Genomic DNA, 27,577 nt, shown 5'->3' on the forward strand with positions numbered 1-27,577 from the left:
TCTTTTTCACGCTCAGGCATGGGGATCACAGGATCTGAACATGGAGTCCAGCCCTTTGCGCCACATGCAAGCATATGAAAGTGCTTGAACAAAAGAAGCTGCCAGTCACAAAGCCAGACCGCTGATCCATCCAGCGCAATGCAGTTTATTCCTACTAGCAGCAGTGTTATTTATATGAACGTTTATTTATTATGCTGGAAGCCATCCCGAGGCTTATGTGAATGGGACGGCATAAAAAACTCCAAATAAATAAATAAATGTCTTGGGCATGGGTCTTTCTTAGCCCTGTTAGGCAAGATCCCTTTAATCGACACAATCTAACCTATGATGTTCACAACACATCTCTCCTTTTAGTATTCTATATAAAAGACAAAACCAGGAGAGGGCTGTACCATGAAAGTTCACTCTCTGCATTCAGCAGCCTTAGAGCCCGTGTGTGTGATGATGTGGCACAGGAGTGGGACTCAGGCTATCTGGGTTCTAGTCCCCACTCAGCCATGGGACTCACTGGGTGACTGTGGGCTAGTCACAGGTTCTCAGCCCAACCTACCTCACAGGGTTGTTGTTAATGTGGGGATAAGATTGAGAGGAGGAGGAGGAGAATGGTGTAAGCCACTTTGAATTCTTTTTAAAAAAAGGTAGGATATAAATTTAATAAACACATAAATAAGAGGAACAGAATACATATTTTGACTTTTTCTGTTGTTAAGGTTTCAAGGTCATTTTAAATATTTTATTATGTTTCTACTGGTTTACTTTTTTGTTTAATTGTAAACACCTTAGTTGGTTCCAAAAAGGCATAGAGAGATTGCTATAAAAATGCAAATTAGAAAATATTAATTTAAGCAGGTCAATGTGGTTTAAATTTGGAGAGGACAAAAGACAATTTCCTTTTACATCTGTGCTTTCCACTTCAGCCCCCTTGAAAGAAGCTTCCTTTCATGTTCGCACTGTCCTTGTTGAAAGCACTGAGATAGGTCAAGTAGCTGAAGGGCCAGGCTACAATTTAGCAAAATCGTTTTAAAACAACACTCCAGAAGTGTGGAGTGAGAGAACAATTTACCAGGTAGGGGCTGCTTTAAAATTTCCTGCCTGGCCCTTCTAGCTGTGTGGAGAACTGGTATCTGAAGCCTCCAGTCATGGGCTTGGCTGCATGTCTGAAGAGGATGTTCTCTTTTCACAGCAACTCACTTCTCCTGCTTCCCCAGATATCCACACAATTGTGAGAGTGTGGTAAGGCCTGCCGCCTGCAGCCATGTGGTAAGCCGAGCATCACGGAGCTCTCGGGATATCCGGGAAAGCAATAGAGAAGATAAATGCTCAGCACATTGCCAGGCTGAAGGCTACAGGCAACCTGAGTCTCTGCCTGCATCCACACTGAGTTTCTTAGTTCACACACTACGTTATGCTGCAGACTTTTCTATGCACAAGTCTGGTCACTTGCTTGAGCAGAGCACATGAATGTTTATTTTAAAAAGCAGAGCTCTGCGAGTGCCCAATTATGCAGGCACATGGGATGGATGAGAAGAACCAAGGGATCAGAGCCAGTAGAATGTGACACCATCTACCAGCATCTATTTATGTTGCAGAACAGGAGGGAAAAGAGTGTGTGTATGAGTTAACAGGGACTGCAGGTGGCGCAGTGGTTGAAACTGCTGTGCTGCTGGGCTGGTTGATCAAAAGGTCGCTGGTTCGAATCTGCACAACGGGGTGAGTTCCCATTGTTCCGTCCCAGCTCCTGCCAACCTTGCAGCGCGAAAGCATGCAAATGCAAGTAGATAAAAAGGTACTACTTCGGTGGGCAGGTAACAGCGTTCCATGCACTTTGGTGTTTAGTCATGCAGGCCACATGACCACGGAGACTGTCTGCGGACAAATGCTGGCTCCCTCGGCTAGGAAACGGAGATGAGCACCGCCCCCGAGAGTCAGGCATGACTGGACTTAACGTCAAGGGGAAACCTTTACCTTTAATGAGTTAACAGGAGATTTCCAAAGTTTCCTACAATATACTCCCCAGAACTGTCATTTATGGAAGGTGATGGAACAGTTCATTTAACTTCCATGCAACCAGAATTTCATTCTAATTTAATCTACAAAGCTGCATTAACATCTAGCCTAGCTGGGCAAGCACATACAATATTTGTATTTTTAATCATAGCGTCATGGCTCTTAAGAGAATTTTCTCTGGGTTCTTCTCTCTGCTATGCACTGAATGGGTTCAACAGCCTCACCTTTATTCCTTCGATCCGGAACCCAAGAGTTGCCGTAGAACTTATGGTTTCCCTCCACTGCATGTATCGAGGCTTGGTTACTGCATGCTGAGCATTCTCCTCCTCTGTTGGAGCCTCGGGATCGACTTCAATCATCTTTTGGTACATGTCCTTCCGCAGACTTGGCTTCTTTCTGGCCTTGGTTAGTTCTTCCTCCAAGTAGGTTCTGCAGGGACAAAGTGCATCACCACTAACATTAGAAACTGAAGCATTATCCCCATCATAATAATTGTGTAGTCAAATTTGCAGCTTCCCTCATATTTCTAGAAGAAGGATGGGGAACATGGGGTCTTCCAGATGTTGTTAGAACTGCAACTTCCATCAGTCCTAATGGTGCGGGATTATGAATATTATAGTTCAACAATATCTGGAAGGTCGCACATTCCTCATTCCAGTCCTAGGATCATCCCTAAGTCAAGTATTGGGATGTTATTACTTATATAGCCTAAATCACACTGCCAGTGTATAAAGGAGAGCTAAAGACAGACTCTGAAGTTTACTCCAGTACAAAAAACTTTTATAAAAAATCCACTGGGGGTATCCCTCAAAACATTGCAGTGAGAACTGAGTACTTCAGTAGTCATGAAACAGTGATCAGAGGGAAAAAGAAAACTGGGAGGAAGAAAAGAGAATGGACTGGAGTGGCTGCAGCCATGAAGAGAAGCACTCCACACTGTGATGTTTTGTTGTATCCCTCTAATTGCAAGGTTTCCCAAATTCCTCCCAGTGAAAATTGGCATGTTTGGTAGGATTATTCAGTGCCTGGTAAAAACTGGCGCACACAGTGGCAGCAATAGTTCTGTGCAAAATTAAGTAGGTGAAGTTGGGATGCACACATTTCTGTATGGCAGTCTGAAGCACTGTTTTGAGCCACCCAACAAATCCCACACTCTTAATCTAAGTGAGACTTTTTATCCATAATCTTTTATTTATAAAATGGTGTCAAATAGCAGAGGGAAAGTCACTATGTCTCAGCATTTGGCTGCAATATAGCACTGCATGTCCATTTTGCCGGGTGAAATGAACCAAAGCTTCAAATAGGCTGCTCTGTCTTCCGTTACCCTCTATTCTGTGCCTCCTTATATCCCACACATCAGGGGTCCTCAAACCTTTTGAATAGGGGGCCAGTTGAAAGGCTGCGGTGACCGTCATGGGCTGGTGAGGTGCCATCAGGCACGTGTGAGGCCGCATCGGGCACACGTGGCTCGCTCGCTCGCTCGGAGATCTCCCAGTGAATCCAAAACCATCTTCGGGCGAGAGAGTGAGCGAGCCACCACTTCCATAAGGGAGGCAGGTGGCGGCGGCTTGCTCACTCGGAGACCACCTCTGAGCGAGCGAGCCCCCACCTCCCCGCCCATGCAGCAAGCCCGCCTGCAGGTGGGGAATGGCGGCGCAGGCCGAATGGAAGGCCATGGCAGGCCTGATCCAGACCCATGCCATACATGTTGCTTTGTGTTTCCTTCAGAGACCCAAGCACTTAATATGGTTCAAAAAGCAAAGATGCCCATGTTGGCTGGGAATGATGGGAGTTACAGTCCAACAGAACTGGAGAACATCAAGCTGACGAAGGCTGGTCTTTTGGCTCATGGGCACGTGAGAACGCTACTGACCTGTTGTTCCAATTGAAGCCCCCCTTGGGGTTGAGTGGGGCAAGAACTAAAAATGCAAGGGCAAGGGTTATTTTAAGTTAGGCATCCCCTTTTGCCCACTAGAGGTCTCTGCCTTCTAACAGCAACAGCGCGCACTGCCGAAGCACTCCTAATTCAGCAAAATTCATGCCATGCCATTGCCCAGTCTCCCTCCAGTGACTCTTATACCGTCCCAAACATGCCTTCAGCTTAAGATCCTGGATCTAAAAAATTTCACAGACACCTACAAATTTGTGTGGATCACAATACCTCAGAAGCCAAACTCATATAAAAACTTTGATAGAAAGTGTACTTTCAGACATGAACGTTTCTGACTACTTGTCAGTAGTTTTTATGTCTCAGACAAGGCAGACTGACCCTTCGCCTGGCTGAAAAGCGCATGGGAATCAGATGAGATACTGTATTCTAACATTACATGCTACTGGGGTTTCAGGCACGCTTCCCTAGACTGGTCCCCTTCAAGTGAAGCTGGACTACAACTCCTAGCATTTCGGACCATTGGCCATGCTGTGTAGGACCTACAGGCGGTGGCAGTCCAGAACACATGGCGGGTACCATGTTGGTGAAGGCTGAGTAGGCATGTTGAGACAGGAAACTATTACACAGTTCTCAGCTTGAAGCTTGCAACTTAAGCCAGCATTTTGCTTACAACTTGTGGAAAGCCCACAAGCAGAGCATGTCTCCAGCATAGTGTACTGGATGGGGAGGATGGGAGTTGTAATCCAATACACAGGGAGCGTGGCGGGTTGGGGAAGGTTATATTTTGGCAGCATAGTTGTTGCTCATTGTCACATCCTCCAGTTCTTCAGCACTTTGGTTCCAGCAGATACTGAGTCAGCGATGGTTAATATTTAATTAAGCATCTATTCCAGTTTGAATTGGCTACTCAAGGTTCTCAGAAGGCATCCAAGTTCTATATTATTATTAATATTATTATTAATGCTTTGTATCCCATCTTTTTTCCTAAGTAAGGAACCCAGGGTGGCTTACATACTTCCTTTTTATCTTTATAAGAACAAACCTGTGAGGCAATTTAGGCTGAGAGTCAGTGAGCTATGTGGCTGAGTGACGACTAGAACCTGGATCTCCCAGGTCCCCAGCCCTCCACTAACCACCACAGCACACTGGCTCTCAACTAACACTTTTGAAGCACTAGGCTAAAACTCTGCAGAGCACCAGATCGACAGGTTGCTTCTAGGTCAAGCAAACGGCAAAGTAATAATCTTCCATTATCTCCCTGACAAGGATGTACTTTTTTGGGAAAAAGTACTGGTTGGCCCAGCTTAGAATGTTTTTCCATTTGTTCATGCAGCTAATTTGAACTTTGCTTTCCCTGAGTGCAAGCAGATTCCAAGCCAAACAGAGCAAACAACCTTTTCCCTCACAAAGAGTAAACTCATCATGGCATAGGACAGTAAGACAGTAAATTTCTTTATCCTGGAGTGGGGGAGAGGCAGGAGAAGAAAGCTCGATTCAATATACTGACTGCCGTTACAGGTAACGTTCATCCAAATAGGTGCTTTATTCAGGACATTTTCTGCACAGGTTACATCGAGGCCTGCACTGTAATCTTACCTACTGGAGGTGGAATTACACATTTAGCTTGTGAAAAAACCCACAGGTCACAGGCATACCATTACAGTCCCAAATTGCTTTGAATTCCCACAGTAATCTGAATGCAGAAGAGCATTCATCCTGGTCACTGTGCTTCCAACCTACAGCTACACACATTCTGTTATTCAGAACATGGATAGGCAAATGCCTGATGTCTTTGACTACCATACCCATGAACTCTTGCCAACATTGCCAGTGGTCAGTGATTATGAGAACTGTAGTCCAAGGAAATGGGAAAGGAACTGATTCCCCACGCCTGCCCTAGATTGTTCCTTTCATTCTCCAGTGGAAAAAACAGAGCTTTGTCTCAGGGAGTCATAACTTGTCAATTCATGCCTAAAGGTCAAAGATGGAAACATTTGCTTTTTCAGGAACAAGCATCTCAGCCAGGGTTCAGACACACATGAACAACTGGCCTCAGGGGATCGGCAAGCACATCTGATGTACAACTAAACTGCACATTCACATTAGTGCAAACAGCAGCCACAATCAGCCAGGACTCCGAGACAAATCAGTGCACATACTTCCTGCTCTCTGCACTTCCTCTGCCTCTGGGGGGTGGGGAGGAGTGAAATGTACATTTGGCACTAGCAGGAGAAATGTGTCACCCTTAGGGTCTAAACTGGACATTATGGGAGAAATCAGGCCCCCGCATAACATTGTGTAAAACAAATGCACAACACCATGACATTGCACTTGACTTTTTCTGAAAACAGCATCCCCTGAACTGGAGCAGGGAAACACTAAGCACAACCACCCCTGGATGGCACTGGAGAGAGGCAGCTCATGCCTTTTGCTACAAAGAAAACCGACCTGACTCCCATCTTGCAATCCATGACACAAGGAGAGTCGAATTCAGCCAGGAGATCTTCCATCTGATTGTACCGCTCCCCATCTTTCACGATGTCTCCATGGTAAGCAGGGACGTATGGCCTAAGGACATCGCTCATCAGGTGGTCCAGACAGCGCTGTTCAGACTCACAATGCTTCTTCAGTATCCTCCCATTAGCTGCAGCTTTGAAGCTACCTGAAAGGCAGATGCTGGGTGGTAGGCAGGGGGGCACTCGAAACAGGTTCTTCATTGGGCAGCCTTCACATAGCTCTAGAATATCTTATCCCTATTCCAAAATGGTTAAGTGACAGTTCAGCAAATGCCAGATTGTATTACATGAAGCCTCAACTGGGAAGGGGATGTGAAAATAAGATTACACTATTGTTCTCCAAGAGCAGTTACAACGATTTCAGGCAGTGTCCAGTGCAGTGTCCCCCCCACACACACACAGTTGGCAACAATGGATGCTTCCCCCACCCCAATGTGTGCCAAGCAGCCCAAACCTGGACCTTTCTGTTAAATACACACTACTTTTCTTCAGACTCAGAAGCACCTCACAATTAAAAGTTGTTTAACAGCCACTCCTTTGAACATGGTGTGTTCAGGGTATGTCACTACACTGAGTTCCTGAAGACCAAACAACATAACAGGAATGTTTCCAGATCCAAGGCTTATAGCCTTGAAGTCCCTTTGTTCCAAGCACTTTTCAGTTCTTGGTTCTATTTATGGAAATGAAATGGGAGTGTAAAAATGTGGCTTGGGCAGCTTGCTGAGAGGAGTAAGGTATTGCAGGGGGAGCATCCATCTGTTGCCCTAGACTCTTTCATAAGGGATTCCTCAGCTTGTGTGTTCCTTTTACCTGGTACAACGCCCCTGCTGCATATGCGAATGGGACAAGACTCATGAAACGAAATGTGTGCCCACTACTACCACACCCAGAGCCTCATGACCACCTTCAGTTCATTCAGTTACATGGTGTGGGATGCATATTCACTGGGCTGGGGATGCCAGAGGATGGTTAGACATGCAAGGTAAAATTAACATTATGTTGTTGTTGTTAGTCGAAGTCATGTCTGACCCATCGCGACCCCATGGACAACATTCCTCCAGGCCTTCCTGTCCTCCACCATCCCCGGAGTCCACTTAAGCTCACACCAACTGCTTCAGTGACTCCATCTAGCCACCTCATCCTCTGCCGTCCCCTTCTTCTTTTGCCATCTATTGTTCCCAGCATCAGGCTATTCTCCAGGGAGTCCTTCCTTCTCATTAGGTGGCCAAAGTACTTGAGTTTCATCTTCAGTATCTGGCCTTCTAAAGAGCAGTTAGTGTTCATTATAGGTACTCTTTAGGTATCCTATAGCAGATACTCTGTAGCGTACTTTAACAAAGTGTACTTTGGTGGTAGGCTATACAACTGGAAATCCTGGAAGGAGGTTGACGCCTATCATCTGGAAGCAGGTGGAAACTAGAGGGAAGTCTGCTGGGGCTATAGAGTCAGGATATCTTGATTAAGCAAGTAGAGAGCTAGATTAGACTGGTTCCCTTCAGATCTGGTGGAAAAATAGAGGTCTGTAGTTTTGGGACAGAACAAAGGCTTGCTATAATAAAGAGTTCAGATCATTTGATTGCAGCAAAGTTGTGTCCTTGTTATATGGGCAATCCATTAACATGTGAATTAAAACTGGAGAAAACTGAAATCATCTATCCTAAATACCACAGGTTTTCCAAGGGCCTGCACATTATGAGTCATGGTCACACTCACTTATCCTGCCTCTGTAGAGGTAACAGTAGGATGAGATGCAAGCACTTAGAATTCAATTTCCGGAAGCAATTTATGTCAAGGTAGCTAATTATCTTAAATCTACCAAGAGACTTCCTCAACACCTTCCTATCATACCCTGAAGTTTTCTTCTGAGATTTATGCAGCACAATGTGATCTCCTTTACCTGCATGTCCTGCTAGTTGAATCCAAGGATATTTCTTCTTGAATGACATAACAAAGGGGGACCAGTGCACCATGTTCTTGATTTTCCGCCATGACTTGCTCTAGGTCAAAGAAAGAAAGAAAGGAAGGAAATAAATTAAGTAGACCATGGAAACTGTACCCCCAGTACTATATGATCATATCTATTAAATATGAAAGAGGAAATTCTGGTGGAAGAACAAGCTGAGCCAGACACCAAGGCTAGAGAAAACAACATCTAAATAATTCAAGGACTAACCAATCCAACCAACCAATAAGGACTAACCATGAGGCAGCCATCTTGATAAAGCTAAGTAGTCTGGGGCTGATCAATATTTATTCATTCATTTGTATTTTTTACACTGCCCATCAGCCCAAAGGCTCCCTGGGCAGTTTACAAAATACAGTAATAAATATAAAACAATAATGATAAAAATCAACATAAAGTACAATGATAGATTAATACAGTATTATAATATTACAGTATAGAGGGCAGACAATCTGGGAATGCCTCAAGTTTCATGAAAGAAGAAAGACAGGATATACATTTAATCATATAGCCTGTAGAACTGTACAGATGCTCAGATGTTCATGCCTGACATGGTCACAAGCCCTACTGATGCGTTCCTTATCTATGTACAATAAAGAAGAGCACAATAGGAGCACTGCACCCTCTTCATGTGCTACCACTGCTCTTCACAAGTAGATTCCAGGGTGCCAAACATGTAAAATGTGTCCACTGATAAAGTTGAGAATGTTGTCCTCCACATGATGAGGGCAATGGAAATGTGCAAAGAAGGGATGGTGAGGTTACCATAATCCACCTTATTGCATTATTTACTCTGCACAGATAGGTAATACTTGGGGCAGGGAAGAGGAAGAAGCTTACTTCCAAAGAAAAGGATAGGGCCATATCAGGACAAGTGAAGGTCTCAAGAAGGTTCCTATCTCCCTCTTCTGGCAAGAATTGAACCATGCTAAAAATGTCCTTCCATTCTTTGCACTTGAATAATTGACCTTTGTTTTTACCATATCCCTAGATCTAAAACCCTATTTCTGTATTCCTGGGAAAGACATCTGCTTTGGTCATCTGTTTTGATTACATGGATGTCTCGTTCACCAAGCAAAGCAAATTAATATTGAGAAAAGTTTCACCTTTGGTTCATTTACTTATGTAAGATGGGTCTCCTGGGAGCAAATGTGCTGCAAGCCCAACTGAAGCAGGGAGGCAGGTGGGACATAATCTGCACAAGTCATCTTATCCTTCCAGGAAAGTATCAGAGGGATTGAAATTAGTCCCTAAAACCAGAAACAGCCGTGGCAACAGAGGGCTGTGACAAGGTATTAGCTATGAGCGGCGACAGGGCATGTGTATTAAATTCCTTCCCTTGATAGTTGCCCTGAATATTAAGTCTTTTTTCTCTTGCAAAGTAACTTCAGGTTGGAGTAAAAATGCAAACAGGGTTCTTTTCTTTTCTTTTTTTGAAGGAACACATTTGTGGATCCTCCCAGAAAAATGGAATGTCAGCCAAGGGCATCAGAAAAGCTGTACTTAAAAACAGAGGAAAGCTTCAGTCCTTCCTGAAGGAAAACTATTTCCCGCAAGTTGTTCAAATGGAATAGATTGCTAATTAAGGCTGAGGCATTTCTTATCTCAAAGCCAGAAGGCTGAGTAAACCTTCTAGGAAGACAATGCACAAACAGAAAACAATGGATGAAAATGCCATTGCACAAAACAAGACAACCAGCATTTTAACTCAGATCAGTCAGGAATCATATTCAAAGTTCACACTGAAAAGTTGAACCAAGGACAAAATAATTTATATACATGGAAATAACTACATAATGAATTGGTCATTATGCCAAGTAAATAATAAAAATTAAGATCCTGAGCAAAATTGGAATCTCTATTATTGCATACTATTCTTAGAACATGCTACTATGGACAGACCTCCTCTCCCATTCCATATACAGGATGATCTAAGAGTCCTTAATAGCTCATAACATCACTGTTTTCCTCCGATTACAAGGCAGGAAAACTAAGCTTTGAAAGGAAAACCAGCCCATAACCATTGTGCTCCATCTGGACTTTAGGAGGAGCACAGTGCCAATGGCATGTGCAGTGTGGTGAATTTTAAGTGATAAGAGTATCTTCCTCTATACCTGTAACTTAACCATGGTTTTTTCTCCCCCATTTTTCAAAGGCTTTCCAAATTAAGTTGTTTCTGTTTCTTTAACTACAGCTCAACACAGAAGTTTAGCAAATGAAGCTTTGACCATCCCTTCCTTCTCATATTGGGGGAAATACTGTTCCTGGTTCAGTGATGCATGGCAGCAGAACCAGTCAAGTATAGTTTGAAAGGCCTCTTCTTTTGCCAAAAGGGTGGGAATGTGGCTCTCCAGGAGATCTGGCCTTCAACCATCAGCCCTAGCCAGCATAAGCAATGACGGGGGATGGTGGGAGTAGTCGGCCAAAGCATCTGGAGGTCCACAAGTTGCCCAACCTTGTATTACTTCTTGGTGCTTCCATAGGTAGTTAATGTTCCATTTTTGAGAGTCTGCAAGAGGCAGACATAAATCTACTACCCTATCAGTATCAAAATATTGCAGAGGTAGTTTTAAAATCCAAGGGAGTGCCTGTTCTAGGTCAGGTGCAGACAGTCTGTCTGCACCTGACCACTATCAGTGGTTGAGGCTGATGGATCCCTGGAAGGTACATCTGAAGGGTACCAGGTTCCCTGTTCTTACTTTTTGACTTTCTCCATGAAAAGACCAGAGGAGGAGGAAAATGGAGGTGATAGTAGCACAACCTGCAGTAGAGCAAGAGTAGGCAATCTTTGGACACATTAGTCTAATTGAGAAGCCACAATATGGCTGCCATGGGAGGCTTGGCAAAGAACAAGCAACCTGCCCAAAAGGCAATGGTGGGATCTGAGCCCCAACAAACAAAACAACTTCTTTGAACCCAGTTTTTAGGACTAACAGAAAGATATTTCAAAGCCATCCTAAATGCCAGTAAGAAAAAGTATTGATTTTTTAATTTTAAGTAGGAGGGGTAGGGCACACTGCCAGGACCCGAGAGAGGTGCCTGAGGGTGCAGGTGGCCCAATGGGGACTCACTGCTTATTATTCCTGCAGCAGAACATCACTCCAGATCAGCTTTCATCCTCACCTCCCTTAATAAAGTATTACTTAGCGACATGAGAAATACAAAGCAGGAATAAACATGAGGGAAACCATGACCATGAAGTACTGTGTTTATATTACAAAGTGGTTCAGAAAAAAAACAAATGTCCAGCTTTACCCACACAATATTATTAAAATGTTTCAAGAGGAACTGTGCTCCAGCCCTAAGTACAGATTCCTTGTGAATTTCCAGGCCCAGCCTTTTAGGTAGCTTAAGGGAAAGAGGGGGGAAAAGATGTGGTTTCTTCGATCACAGCAGAATCACATCTGGTGGGATTTCTCTGTCTGGCTCCTAAAGGTGCAAAAACCTTTTTTTTTTTTTTTTGGTGGAGGGGGGAGGTGGACTCTGCAATCTAAGTTACAGGGTATCCTGCCTCATAACAAGTGAAGCAACTGGATCATCCACAGTGTCCCTTGTATGCCCATACAAGTATATACGTGGAATAGCTATGTGAATCCATTGAGTGGGGTCATCCAGAGTTTGGACTGCACTGCACTCAGTATGCCGATGACACGCAGCTCTGTATCTCCTCTTCACCAGCAGCGGGTGAGGCTGTGCTAAACCAGGGCCTGGTTCTGACAGTGGACTGGATGTGGGTCTGGAGAGCTTTGGCTGTGGGGAGGTATAGATGAAGCAAGCGATACACACAATCATTAGACCAATTAGTTGCACTTTAGGAATGTAGGAGGAACCCTGCTGGATCAGACCAAAGGTCCAGCATTTTGGACACACAGTGGCCAACCAGCTGCCTGTGGGGAATCCACAAGCAAGAGAGTACAGCAGCACCCTCCTGCCATGGTACTAAGCATTGGCATACTTCAAGCACCAATCTTAACAAGATGAATAAAGAAGGAAAAGGTACGTTCTTCCTCATCCACTACCCTTTGAATGTATGCTTTGTGTTAGTGGTTGCAAACATAAAACCATGGACTGGTTACTCAGTCAAAATTTAGACCGCAATTCTATTCACCCCACCTTGGTGTAGACCCCGCTGATCTAAATGGAGTTACTTCAGAGCAGACATGCATAACATTAAGCTGTATACTTTAATCCTACACATGCATCTACTCAGAAATAAATCATGATGCTCTCCCAAGGAAGAATATACAGGCTCGGATCCTTAGATAAAGAAACCCAAAGAAGCAAACTTGCTTCCCACTTCTCTGCACTGAATGGCCTGAAAAACTCTGGAGGTTCAGGGGCTCCTCCAGAATAAAGTAGGATGGCATAGAGGAGTGAGTGAAAAATCACCCAAAACTGGACAGACATTTGGGCAAATTCTCCCTCTTTCAATAGCTCTTCATGCCTCATTCCACATTTGCGGGGGAGGGGGGTCCCCTGCCCTTCCTAGAGCAGCTTGTCAGGGGGCTGCTGCAGGGGAGGGGAAAAGCCCTAAAATAATTATTTAAAGCATGGGGTTAACAACTATGTTTGGCATTTAGGCATTTTTAATACTGGGCGTAGTAGGAAACATGATTTTCATCCTTGGAACATGGCACACAAGAAGAGGCGATATAACCTGTTTCTACCCATCATGCCCCCACTGAGAATTTTCTTCCAGGTGAAGAAAAAACCTTAGGAAAAAACCTCCACTTGGCCTCTCTTTTCCACATGTCACCATGCAATAAAAGTAATGTCTAGTTTGACTCTTGGGATCTTAGCCATACTTGTAGATTCAGAGAGAAAATAATCTGGAGTGCAAGGCATGTAGTACGCAAGAGCTCCAAAATTTTAAAAAGATAATCTGTTCTCTAAGTCATCATGTATGTAGGGCCACCGAAACTGGCCAGGAAAAGGACCAGGAGAATCCATTTAGCAGCTGAATGATCTTGCTAGCAGTCTCCCTTCCCTCTTTGTCAAGTCCACATCTATTCAAAGTTGTAGCATTTGCCAAATTACTGTCAATGTTTCTGAAGGCATCTTCCTATACCAACATGTGGGTTTCCAAGAAGAATGCCAAGAGCTCTGTACTTTGGCTCTTTTGTTCCTCCTTGGCAGAAAGCACCGTTGGATTCCCCCTTGCTTATGTTTATTTTCTTTTCTTTTTTTTAAAACAGCACTTCACTTTGACTGATGTAATTTTTTTTTTTAAAGGAGAGTCTCCAAGGGAATTTGGGCTTCACATCAATAAGACTTAACTTGCCCAGAAGAGGAATCCTCCTATAAAAACACAAGCATAAGTCACTCAGTTCCAGGATAAGAGTGACTGCCAGAGCTGTAACTGGTCTGGAGCCAAGATTTTGTTTCTTCAGGAGTTAGCAAGTAATATAGCACAAGAAAACCTTGAGGTGCTTCAAAGCCAGAGCTAAATGGAACAAAGATGCTTCAGGAATAGTGCTAACTATTATGATAGCTTCCCCCAAAATGCTGTAAACAGGCTTCATGCTTAGCCAAATCTTTCTGTTCCTAAGTCAATAACGTGCCAGTGATAAGTTAGAATCCTGAATATATATGCTGGGAATGCTCTAAGCCATGCTATAAAGGAAAAGAAGGGTGGGTTCAAACAATGCCTTTCGTTTGTTCAGGGCACTGAAGAACCCTTCATGGCAGTACCACATGAGGAAATGTAGATTTTAAGGACTCCCTTATCTGTGCACTGCCCAACTGTGTGGAATATGCTTACCAGCACTTGTTCCCAAGGAAAAGCGGCAGTGCATGCACACAATTGGGCAATGCACAGACAAGGAGCCCTTAAATGTTTACATTTCAGTACACGCTGCTGCCCATGGAGAAGGAGTTTTCAACAGCCTGCACACAAGAAAAGTTGACTTCTATCATGGTTCTTATGAGCCTAAAGGGTATATCCATGGTATCAAGACCAGTGACACATTTACTGAGGGGCTGGGCTGGCAAGTTTCTAGCTTAGATGCTCTCTATAAGGGTTCAGTAAGAACAGAAGGAAGGGTAAACTATGCCTCTTCAATGAAAGTAGGCTGATCGTATTGCACAACACGGTTCCTAAGAAACATTATTGATACAGTTCCCTAGTAAGAGAGCACGGAAGAAAGTGCTTTCGTTTCTTTTCACTGATAGGCAGCCTGTTTTTACATTGAAGTTGCAGTTGTTTTAAAAGATTGATTTCTTAAGAGGACCCTTTCACACAGCTCTCCATGTATTAATGCCTCATACAAATATCTCCACAGAGATGTTTGGTTACTGAGACATCCTGCTGAACTCATCACACTTCTGTAAAGACGAACTGTTCAGTTCAACTAAATCATGGGTGGTACTTTCCAGAAGTCTGGGGTCATAACTTCTACAAATCCTGGCTATTGACTATGCTGCGTGGGGTTTAAGGAGTCATAATCTGAAACATCTAGAAGGCATCCGATTGCTTTCACTGGAACTGAATCCGATTGAGAAAACTCTTCCAGATAAAAATTGAGATACCTGCTCCTATGAGCTCTCTCATCCATGTGTTTCTGCCTAAAATGTTCTTTATATTTTACCCACTGGAGTGTGTCCTTGGAGTTTGGGATTCCAAATCAGAAGCTGCAGCTGGTGCAGAGTGCAGCAGCCAGAACAATAACAGGGACCCAGAGATCCAAACATGTAAGACCATTTCTGGCCTGCCTGTGGTGACTGCCTGTATGCTTCAGGTCCCAATTCAAGGTGCTGGTCTTGGGACTACATGGCTGGGGACCACAATACCTGTTGGAGAGCCTCCTCTAACCCTAAACCTGATCTACCCAGAGACTACATTCAGCTTCTGGGGCCTCCCCAAGTGCCAAACCCTCAAGAGACTTGGAGGATGGCAAAAGGGGAGGGGCGTTTTGGTGGTGCCCCCCATTTTTGGAAGAGCCTGCCTGGCACCAAATTTGCCATCTTTTCAGCACCAGGTTAGGATAGCTCTCTTTGCAGAGGCCTTTAAAGATCCCCCTGGTATTTCAGGGGCTTGATTCAATTAGCCAGGTGCCTTTCACTTTTGGTCGGGTCTTTGTAATTGTTTTTTAAATTTTCTTTTAATGTTCTTTTATGTTAAATTAATTTTTATTCCTTACTGGTTTTATCTATTATAGTTTATTGTTCTTATATTTTGTTGTACACTGCCCAGGGAGCTTTGGCTATGGGTGGTATAGAAATGAAATGAAATGAAGCAAGCACTGGTGATGATTTGACAGCACATAACAACAGGTTTGTGCACCAAGGTCCATGTGTATGACAATTCACCACCTACCAGGATCTCTTTGATCAGCATTTACAGTCAAGCATGGCTAGAGAGGCCTCAGGGGACATTTTTCTCTGAGGAAAGAGTTCCACATGAACCCCTATCCACCTCAGCAGCTGCAATTGTCTTAAAATGACCTGTTTAAACCAAGAACTCTCTATTTATCTAGCAGCAAATAGTCTTTCCTGACTGGGCAAATATTCAAATTCAGCCAAATGTTGAAGGCATGTCATGTTGATTTTGGTCTTATGGGAATTTTCATTTGCAAGTCCTACTGAGGGAATACCTTACCTGCTAGATAAGGAAAGCCGATTTCTTATTTCCTTACAATTTTCTCTTTGTCTTTTCAGAAGAATTTAAGGAAGGTCAGAGGCTTGGTAAGGTATCAAAAAATTATTCATTAGTCTAACTATATGAAACAATCTTTGAAGGCTAAAATCAGCCATCTGCTATGCAAAAGTTGATTTTGCCTTGTTGTGTAGGATTAATACATTTGATTCTAAGACGATCCAGAAGAGTCCTATAGAATCACCAAAATGTTTGCTTAGAAATGAATCAACCTATTTCTCAGGTTATGCAATGCAAGCAGCCAAGCTGATGGATATATGGGGTGGGGTGAGCAAGACCATCCCAAGTTTAGCAGGAGAGGGGCAGCTTTTTAGGAACGGGTTAAAATTCTTGCAATGATTTTTAATGCATATATCTGCCTCTCTCCCTCCTAGAAAGCAATAAGCAGGAACAATTTGTTTACTGCTGAGGGACAAGGAACAGCAGGCCACTCCACTCATCTGCAAGCCTTGGCAGGTGGAAACATTTGGCTGAACAGCTTCCCTCTGGAGCCGCTGCTTTACCTGGCTCCAGTCCCTTGGAATGTTGTGGCATATATGGAGAAATCCCAACAGAGACTTCAATCCAAATACTACATGACCCCAGGGATGTTAGTGCATGCTAACTGCAAAAGCCATTATCCCTCTTATACTACAGCTTTGCTTTTCCATTTTCCTTACCTGTCTTCAGCAGCAGCCTCTAAAAGCTGGGAAAGCCCTCTGCTAGCTTTCCCAAGGCCTAACCCAAGATTCTGGTTAAGAGTGTGTGCAAATGATATACACAGTCGTCCCATGTCTGGGAACCACCATACAAAGAGAGGAAGGAAAAGGAAAAAAAGGGCTTCTTCTTTTGTCTAAAGAGGTGTGCTTAGATCAAGCAAACAAGATGATGGCTTTGACAGTGCTCTGGGCCAATCACCAATCTTTTCTTCCCTACAAGCAGAGGGTGTTCACAGCTGTCTGAGCTGCTGTGACTGGGAAGTTGTCAACATTTCAAGTTCATCTCTTGGCTGGCACATTATAACAAGGGCCACAAGGGAGGAGGAATATTAACACTTGATTGCCCTTCTCACGTGCCTCTGAGAGAAAGAGATGCAAACTGTTCCTCCTATACACAAGCTAATTCCAATTGCTGAAACAGAAAAGACCCCCACAAAGTCTAAGTCCACAGTCTTTCAAGATTAAAAGCAATATTACATCCACACACATAATGCGAGCAGTTTGTGTTGTGTTTTTTGCCTGTTTCTTTTTCCTTTTTAAGCAGCTCACTAGAGGAGAGCCAGTGCTGGACTGACTGCCACTTTTTTCACCTGGTTTTGCTCCTGGGCCTTTTAAGAGCAGCTCCATCTGCAGAGATTAATAGGTGCAGAAGTACCCTCGTGTTGCAATGAGCTTCACTTGCACATACAGGCAGGTCATACTGGCACAGAAGCAGCCCAGAACAGTTTTTTTCTGGGCAGCTGGCAACCTAGTTCTAGTCAGGAAAGGTTTCTGAAGGATTTCATTCTGGCAGGTCATTCAAAGTCTAGCCCTACAGAAAGGATTGTAAGACTCATTACTTCTGCTCTATAACTCCCATAATCCTCAATAGGCATGACCATGCCTGCCAGAGAAGACAGGTGTTGTAGTCCGACACATGGGCTGAGCTATGGGTACCAGGTGGCAAAGCTCGCAGAAAAACTTTGGTTGCCAGTTCTGGTTTTGACCAAGCAAGATTAGATTGTTTTCTCTCCTACAAAGTCTTACTTTAGTTCACTGTCACACAGAAATGAGGAGCTGAAATTATGGTGTCTGTCACTCCCTGCTGTTACAGTATGGGTGGCATCAACAAACTTGTCACATCTTAGGGTGCAAATCCATACGGACTGGGGAATTCTGGGAGTTGTAGGGCTTTGGCTTGTGGCTTTAAAGAAGAATAAACGAAGGCTTTAAGTTTTAAGGACATGAATCCATTTAAGCAGATGCAAGCAAGTTTTGTATAAGGTAAGTATTGTGATGTTGGCAATCTTGATTGCTGTAAATGGCACGCTGAGTGCCAAGAACTTTAGCAAAAGAACTTTAAAATCTTCCTCTAGTGAACAGAGAAGTTCTGTTGATGAATGATAACTGGAGTGGTGCAGACCACTCCTCAGAGAGTGAGGAGCAACTGTGTAGCCCCCCTGCTGCTTGATCCTGAAAATGAGAAAACTATTGCTTGTCGCGGTTTGGATGGCATGTCCCACAGTGGTGACGTAAAATGCTCAGAAGGCTTTTGCCATAGCTAGGAGCTCTAGTTGGTTGATGTGCCTGCATGAATAGTAGCCCTGAAGTTAAGCATCTGTTGTAATTGTGAGCATCAGTCTCAGAGCCATGCAACCCTGAGGAGTGAAGGCAGAAAAAAGGAGGAAAAACTCCAAGACAATAGGAAAGAAGAAGGAACAAGGAAAAAACCCCCTCTGTTAATACCCCAGAAAGCAGGAGGGAAAAGGAAAGAAAGAAGAAAAACTGATTATATGAAACTATTTTTAGGCTGTTTATCTCCAGCAGTGTTCCAAACACTGTTCTGCACAGGCACATACACCCTTCTGTGCAGGTCAAAGAGACCACAAAATAAAATCTGATGAAGGCTTAGTGGCTATCTGATTTATAGAAGCATGTTCGCAATGTGCTGCTTTCTCCTCGCAGATTTGCAAATAAATGAATTATTGCCACAAAACTAGAAGGAAACTAAGGCCAGAAACCTATGCATCTTTGGACAGAAAAACAAGGCCCTTCACATGGACTTCTGACCCCTTCTAACACCACAATTCTATGATTTCTTTAGAAAATTTTACTGCAATATTGATAAATTGCCTGGAAGGGTTTAAAAGCACAAAAAAGATTTTGACAAAGGTCAAAGAGGGCAAGTGTCATGCTTATCCATTTAAAATACAAGAGAACATATAATCTGAACTCATCATGGAGGCAAGTTCAAAACTTTGCTTGCAGTACTACCTTTCTATCTGCATGAAATTGTTCATGGAGAGAATGGAGGCTAGAAATATTTAGGCATGTGAATCACCCACCTGCCATGCGAAGATACATATTTTTTTCTGAACTCGAAGGTTACTTCTTGTACAGAAGTCTGCTACAAATAATTAGGTGGGTTAAAAAACAAGCAATATGGAAGAGCTCTTGTTTACATAACAAAGCTAGCAGGCTGTGCTTAAAGGCTCAGCTGAATGCTTGAAGATCAGTGGTACATCCATCAGGTTTGCTCGCATGTCCCTCTCCAATCACACAAATGCCCCGTGCACATGGAACTGTGGTATGAAAAGGCCTTTTGCTTTGTCTACTAGCAGAGTCAGATGTCTACAAATTCTTCTGCCTACAATGTACAGTGCCTTTGGTTTTTCTGAGGTGAGTCATGGTAACTGGAACATTGCCTATTCCAGCAATCTTAAAATTTATCAAAAGCTTCTATTTTCAAATTCCCATTAGGAAGGCACTCAAGGAAGGCACTACCTTATTAACAACAGGGATTCTCTATTTAGAAGTTACATGAGCAAGGGCATGTCTAACTAATATTTCAATTGTCCATAAACTGAGATATTCAATTATACAGGTTTATACTGATAGTTATGAAACTGACAGAATCTCCCTAGTAAAAGTCATCTGGGCTTTTAAGAGTTTCACTTCAAAAAAATAAATATCACAGAGTGTCAGTGTTTGTTCTCCAACATTCATTTGTAAAGAAAAATTCCAAACACTTCTCAGTACAGAACAACAGATTAGAAGAACTGATTTTCCCAATATCTCTACATTAATTTTAACAAACAAAATAAAACCTTAAAACAGACTTGAGTACTGCTCAGCAGCCTCGACCTTTTAATTCCTTTCAAGGCTGCTTAATTCCCTGAGGTTTATATTTGGATTATACACATTAGGATTTGGACAGCACTTTAACAATTTAAAATGCTATTTGAAGTTTTATTGTTTTGCAGACATTGGGAATGGAAAACTGCAAGTGCTGATAAAGAGTGGAAAAGAGCTCTTTATGGTCACAGTAGCTTTAGTTAAGCCAAGCAAAGTTGACTTAACAGCTTGCCTGATGCAGGCTTATAAAACCCAATGGGCATCGTAGTCCATGCATCGAGAGCGCACCAGGTTGGAAAATGATGACGAACCTAATTTCTCCTCTGTGTCTACTTCTCTTCTTCATTTCAGTCCAGGCCTTCAACTGAATGAGAGTGTGACACATGTTAAAAACAAAGAGGGGATGGTGTATAAAGAGAGCTGCTTTCTCAGCACCCATCTGAGATGCAGAGCTGATGCATGAAAACAGCAAAGAGGTGATAAAAAGCATCCTAGTTCATATTTTTCCTCAGCCAAAATACGCTAAATTATATCTGTGAACAATCACTTCCTGACTGCCTCACTGTGCTGAAAATAAGGGGGAGTAAGAGCTGGTTCTTTTTCTCTTCAGGAACACGTACCATTAATGTGTGGAGACAGTTTTAGTGAACTAACAACTTATGCACTTATTTGTAAGGCTGCTGTGTGTAGCCTTAGGCAAAGAACTGTCCTCAGACTTGGTTTCACCTCTGCTATATGGGGTCTATAAAGCCCACAGAGGCAATGTGTAAAGTACTTCAAAAACTCAAACATAAAACTCAGTGTTTTTTTTTTATATATAACACTACACACACACACACACACTATATATAACACTATATATATATATATATATATATAGAGAGAGAGAGAGAGAGAGAGAGAGAGAGAGAGAGATATGCAAAGCACTAAATCATACCTTTCCACAATTGGTTAATCATTTCAAATCAATGAATTCAAAATAAAGTTGTATATTTATTTATTTATAGCAATTGTTATGCCGCACCCATCACAGAAAGCCTCGGGGTGGCTTACAAAGAAGATAAACAACATAGAATAACATCAAAAATTTGGAGCATCTTGGCAATAAATAAAAACAACAATTAAAAATTAAAATATCGTTTAAATAAAAAGGTCTTGGCCTGGCGCCGAAAAACAAATAACGACGGCACCAGGCGGACCTCTCTGGGGAGCACATTCCATAGGTGGGGCGCCACCGCAGAGAAGGCCCTTCTCCGGATACTCACCCTCCTAATATCCTTCACAGAGGGTTCAGGGGGCGGGAGGGCATATATGGACGCAAGCGCTCCTTTAGATAGCCAGGTCCCAAGCCATTGAGGGCTTTATAGGTGATAACCAACACCCTGAATTGGGCCTGGACTTCAGTGGGGAGCCAGTGAAGCTGACGGAGAACTGGGGTTATATGAGAACAATGCCCAGTCCCCGTCAGCAACCTGGCAGCTCTATTTTGCACCAATTGAAGTATCCGGACCATCTTCAAGGGCAGCCCCACATAGAGCACATTACAGAAGTCTAATCGGGAAGTCACCAATGCATGTGTCACAGTCGCCAGACAGTCGTTCTCCAGGTAAGGACGCACTGATGGATCAGCCAAAGCTGAAGGAAGGCGCTCCTTGCCACCGCTGTTACTTGAGCTTCTAATGACAGCTCTAGGTTGAGGAGCACTTCCAAGCTGCGAACCCTGTCCCTAAAAGGGAGTGCAACCCCGCTCAGGACAAGGTCAAGGTCCCCCATCCTGAAGCCCGACCCACCTACCAACAGGACCTCCGTCTTGTCTGGATTGAGCTTCAGTTTATTGGCCCTCATCCAGCCCATTACCTCGGCCAGGCACTGGTTCAGTACAGCCACCGCCTCACCTGGATTAGTTGAGAACGAGAGGTAGAGCTGGGTATCATCAGCGTACTGATGATTCCACAGCCCACACCTCCTAATGACCTCTCCCAGAGGTTTCATGTAGATGTTGAATAGCAAGGGGGACAAAATGGACCCCTGTGGAACTCCAGGGCATAGCTGCCATGGCGCAGAGCCATAGTCCCCCAGCACCACCTTCTGGAATCAGCCATTGAGATAGGAGCGAAACCACTGCAAAGCAGTGCCTCCAACACCCAATCCTGCAAGCCTATCCAGAAGGATACCATGGTCAATGGTATTGAAAGCCGCTAAGAGGTCCAGGAGAACCAACAGGGACACACTCCCCCTGTCTCTCTTCCTGCACAGGTCATCATATAGGGCGACCAAGGCAGATTCAGTACCGTACCTGGGTCTGAAGCCGGACTGAAATGGGTCCAGATAATCAGTTTCATCCAAGAGTGCTTGGAGTTGTACTGCCACCACCCGCTAACACCTTGCCCAAGAATGGGATGTTGGCCACCGGTCTGTAATTGGCGGCCACCTCTGGATCCAGGGATGCCTTCTTTAGGACTGGCCGGACTATCACCTCCTTTAAAGGGGCAGGTACACGGTCGTCACTTAGAGAGGCGTTGACAACCTCCAGGACCCAGGTCCCAATCCTGTCCTTGGCTTTCTTGAGTAGCCAAGATGGGCAAGGGTCCAGTAAGCAGGTGGTAGGATGTACTTGCCCAAGCACCTTGTCCACATCATCAGGTCACAACAAATGAAACTCATCCATCAATTGTGGACCAGACGGCAACATTGGCACCTCCCCAGAAGAATCTGATTCACTAGTAGAGTCTAGCTCGTGATGAATCTGAGCGATTTTCTCCCTGAAATGCTTGGCGAAGTCGTCACAGCAGGCCTTCGAGGGTGGCATGAGATCTTTCTTTGGGCCCGGGTGTACCAGCCCCTGTACCACCCGAAAGAGCTCCGCCGGACGGCATTGTGAGGAGGCAATGGAAACGGAGAAGAATTTCTTCTTCACCGCCCTCACCGCCACAGCATAGGCCCGATAATGGGCTCTTAAGTGTGTTCGGTCAGATTCATCCCATGATTTCCTCCACTTACGCTCTAGATGTCTCCCAACCTGCTTCATCACCCATATACCAAGGGGATGAATGGGCTCTGCCAGGTGGGAGAGGACACTTAGGAGCGATCGTGTCAATAGCCCTGGTCATTTCCCCATTCCACAGTTCAACCAAGGCATCGACAGGAGCACCAGCCTTATCAACCGGGAAATCCCCCAGGGTCTTCAGGAATCCATCCAGATCCATCCGGCTCCGGGGGTGGACCAGCACAATCGGGTCCACACCCTTACAGAGGGAAAGGCTGCTCTCGAGCTCAAACCTCACGAGGAAGTAATCTGACCATGACAGGGGTGTCAGACACAAGTTCCTCACCCTCAGATCACCCTCTTCCTGCCCCGTCGAGAAAACCAGGTCCAGAGTGTGTCCACATTCATGGGTCAGGCCAATGACGTGTTGAGACAGCCCCATGGCCGCCATAGAGGGCATAAAGTCCTGAACCGCCCCTGTCAGAACTGTCTCGGTGTGGAGATTGAAGTCTCCCAGGACCAACATCCTGGGAGTCTTCAACACCAAATCCGAGACGATCTCCGTCAGCTCAGGCAGGGAGTCTGTTGGGCAGAAGGGTGCATGGTAAACCAACAGAATTCCCAGTCTGTCTCGGTCACCCAACACCAAGTAGAGGCACTCTAGACCCAGCCTTGAGAGGACAGGAAGCCCCGTGAGGAAAATAGAGGCTCGGTAAACCAAAACGACCCCCCTCCCCTCCCCTCCCCTCACCTCCTCTCCAGGCGTGGTCGGTGCTGGATCAGATACCTGGGCGGGCACAGCTGAGAGAGGGAGATGTCTCCCCACCCCCCAGGTCTCTGTAATGCAAGCCAGGTCGGCCCCCTCATCCACAATCAAGTCATGGATGAGGGAAGATTTATTGTGGACTGACCTGGCATTAAACAGCAGCAGCAACAGGCCCTGGAGGTGGTTGACAGGACTACCTGGAACCCTCAGGCTGGGGGAATAACCAGAAAGAGGAACAGGTGCTAGCCATCTGTCCCTCCTTCTTCTATGCGGACACGTTAGACCCCCAACGCCATAACATCCATTGTCCATGACCACCCCAATGGCGGTGCCCATGCGCTCCCCAGGCAACCCCATATTCATAGCCGAGAATGACTCCATTAAAAATATAAGCTAAAAACACATTTAAAACACCTAAACACACTTAAACACCCACCAACACATCCCAATCTAATTAGCAATCCCACCCACCGGCCGACAACATAGCCCCTGGCCAGCCCAGCCCCCACACGACCCCCGAACGGCTCCCAAATGGTGACCGGCCTGAGGCTGCCAGCCCCGGCCGCGTCCGGCGAGATAAGCCGGTGGCCCATCCCCGCACCCTGCCCCCAACCCAGCATGGCTCTCATCCAGCGCCAGTGGGGCAGAGGAGCAAGGGCGGCCGCCCGGCACTCGCTGGCCAGCAAGATGGCGGCATCCTCCCCGGCAGCAGCGTCGTCAACCGGCCAGCGTCCTCCGGCCCCGGTGGGTCCAGTGATGGCCACGGGCCCCGGGGTCTGGTGGAGCTCCCCGCGGTGTTCCCCGGCTCGATGGCAGTGCGGCAGCAGGTGGTCAGAGGGAGGGGGTGAGAGGGGCCCAGTTCTGTCCCCAGCTTGGCCGCGTCCGGTGAGATAAGCTGGCGGCCTGTCCCCACGCCCCACCCCCAATCCGGCTTGGTTCTCATGACACACAAGCTGATCATCCAAGTACCAATCATTATGTACCTGTTATTAAACAACTGGGAATCAAAAATTATTGGCAATATACTGCTAATTGTTCGCAGATCTACCAGCTTTTCCTAATTTACTTTCTGCCTTACCACTCTTGTAAACATCAGTCAAGCTTCTGATACCCATAGCACTCAGGAGTGACTTTTAAAACAACCTCAATTACCGGGAAATGAGTTCCCCATGTGGGAGAAATGCTCATTTAGGTAACCTGGTCCTAAACTATCTAGGTTTTAAAGGATAAGAAACTGCTATTTTTACTGTGACTGGAAAGCTAACTAGCAACCACTAAAATCTATTTGCTGCCCAAGTGATGAAAGGACCCAGGCTGCCACCAAAACCTTTGAGGCTCCGAACAGTCTTCAAGGGCCACCTCAATTTGAACACATTTCATTGCTCAAAAATGAGGGTCATGTACAAAGTTGGCCAGGACCATCTTTCCAATAGAAAGGGCGCAGTGAGCATGGGCATCTGGATGTAATGCTAAGTCCAATATCAACCTTCCAGTTGGGTTTGAGCCAAATCAGCAGTCACTCACAAAGATATGCACAACAGTTCAGAAAGCAGAACTAGTTACAGAGTAGTAGAGCTGCCTAGCTGTGCTTCAATATAGCCACTGGAGGCTATGTGGGTGTTGGGGACAGCTTGCTTTGTCTGTAAATATAATGCAACAGGTGAGGTGCAGAAACAGCTCAGCATTGTTCTCATACAATACTTCAAGTGCTCCCGTGGCTTTCCATTGTAGCACAGAAAGCAGTATTTACTATGCCCCTTTCAGGTACTTTGCCATTTAAAGTAAACAAACACATGTAGATATTCAACATAAGGGAAATTAATGTTATTTCAGAGGCTTTACACTTTCTTGGAAGCCAAATGTCAAAGTGGTATCTACCCAGAATGATCTGAGAAATGAGCAGGAAATTTTAAAAATCATTATGTTCTTGCATTCCTGAAGAATTTGAAGTTTGAAAAATATGAAACCATTTGTGCATTCCATTCAGACATAAGGCATGGAATGATTCACACTTTGGAACTTTAAAGCCTCTTTTAAAAAGTCATTTACAACAACAGCATTTTCAACTTTGCTAGAGCTTCTACTGATTTACTGTGCATCAAAGAAATGATTCCTCTAAGAGGAAACTGTCAGTGGAAACAGGAAAGTGGAATGTTTAAACATGAATAAAGCAGCATCCAAAACACATGCAGATGCTTGCAAATCCATGAAACAATGCTGCAATATTAGATCAGAAACACAAAATTGATTACTCTGAATAGGGTGTGTCCATTTTCATTAATTTACCCACCAATCACATTGTATTTGGACCTTCTAACATAACAACAGGAATTATTCAATTATTCAATTTTATAATGTGAGATAAGCCATGCTAAGAAACAGTGGCTGACCCAATCCCACCAAGAAAGCTTTATGATTTGTTGATTTGTGTATTTTTTTTTTTATTTACTCCTTTCCTTTTCACCAAAAGATGGGGCTCAATGTCACCAACAAGACTGAGATTAAATTTATATGCCAAAAGTCTGCCTGAGTAAAAACACCTTTGTTTGCCAGCAGGTCAACAGACAGAAAACCCATCTAGACTCCTTTGCCAGGGAGATCAACAGCCTGAAAATAAAGATGGATGAGGCCCAGACCCAAAGTCTAAACACAGACCATCTCATTTCAAGCCTAACAGTTTACCTTTTCGCCATATTAACACTGTTAAAATCTTTCCAGAGAAATGTGTCAATGCACATTTTACCATTATCAGAGTTAGGGATTGGCAGTGGCATTCAGTGGCAAACTGTGGGTGGCAATTAATCCACAACCTAGGCAGATACATGCTACATGTAAAATAGTCCCATTTTCTGTAAATATCTTCCAATTGCCCTGAATAGAGATAGTACCCCAAACACCCACCTGGTATGAACCTGCATCAGTAAGATGATCAGGAGCTACACAGTGGTTAACCACGGGCTTCTTGATGGGTGGTTGCTGAGTTTTTCATTTCCTAAACAACTCTCATGCTCACAATCTTCAACTGGGACTGATCAGAGATGTTTTACAGAAACTTTAAAAAGCTTGCAGTCAATGCATATCTCAGCTGAAAAGGTCTTTTCCTTAGTAGCCACCCACACCACCTCATTTAATAGGGCCAGAAATCTCCTCTGGTTAGGCTCCATGCTGTAACATGTGGATAGATAAGGCCCTAAGCTGTTCAGGGCTGTAAAGGTTAATTTGATCAATATGATCATATTGGCCAGTCTCTGTTAACAATCTTGCTGCCAGTTTTGAACCCATTGATGTTTCCAAGCTTTTCTTAAAGGCAGTTCCATGTATAATGCATTGCAGTGCTCCAAATGAGAAGTTACCAGGGCATGGATAACTGTAACTAGACTATATTTGTCCAAACAGGGTTATAGTTAATATATTAGCCTATGTTGATAAAAGATACTTTGAGCCACCTGGACCTTAGTTTTGGGGTGTTGTTTGAACAGTGTCAATGTTGAATTTAAGAACTCCTCAAAACAATGAACCTGATCGTTGAAGGGAATGCAATCAGAACAGGCAGAATGCCACCCAGTGTGGCAGACAAAGCACCCACTAATAGTATTACTACTACTACTACATTACAGTTATATCCCCCATTATTCTTCTTGCAAGGAACCCAAGGCAGAAGGTTCTCAATTTTGTCTGGACTGAGTCTTGATTTATTAGGCCACATCCAGTCCATTACCTCACTGAATCAATCCAGACAAAAACAAAGTCATTTCTTTCTGATTTTCTTCCTACCTTACATTACAAAACCCTTTCTGTGGGATTACAGCATAAATATATAGACATATGGAGGGAGGGCACCAAGTTAACATTTTGGCAAATTAGAGAAGGCCTGGGAAAATGGCTGTGTCTTCAAGTCCTTCTTACAAGTGAAAAACATTGACTCGATCACCTTGTTTCCATTTCATTCTAGTGTGTGCAGATGTAGCAGATATGGAAACAG

The 27,577-nt window shown here is 44.3% G+C and overlaps 1 protein-coding gene across 1 annotated transcript in view; it reads right to left on the minus strand.

Annotated features, from left to right (window-relative positions):
• The window catches only part of ITPKB (inositol-trisphosphate 3-kinase B), a 93,967-nt gene that overhangs the window by 7,867 nt on the left and 58,523 nt on the right, over positions 1-27,577 (minus strand). Inside the window, exons 3-5 of the mRNA XM_044436262.1 lie at positions 8,312-8,411; positions 6,347-6,560; positions 2,232-2,436 (exon numbers count right to left, since the gene is read on the minus strand). Of these exons, the coding sequence (XP_044292197.1) occupies positions 2,232-2,436; positions 6,347-6,560; positions 8,312-8,411 (519 nt within the window). The remainder of the gene's footprint in view (positions 1-2,231; positions 2,437-6,346; positions 6,561-8,311; positions 8,412-27,577) is intronic.

The sequence above is a fragment of the Varanus komodoensis genome, unplaced genomic scaffold (assembly GCF_004798865.1).
Source record: "Varanus komodoensis strain SLA01 unplaced genomic scaffold, ASM479886v1 scaffold1, whole genome shotgun sequence".
In the NCBI taxonomy this organism is placed as follows: domain Eukaryota; kingdom Metazoa; phylum Chordata; class Lepidosauria; order Squamata; family Varanidae; genus Varanus; species Varanus komodoensis.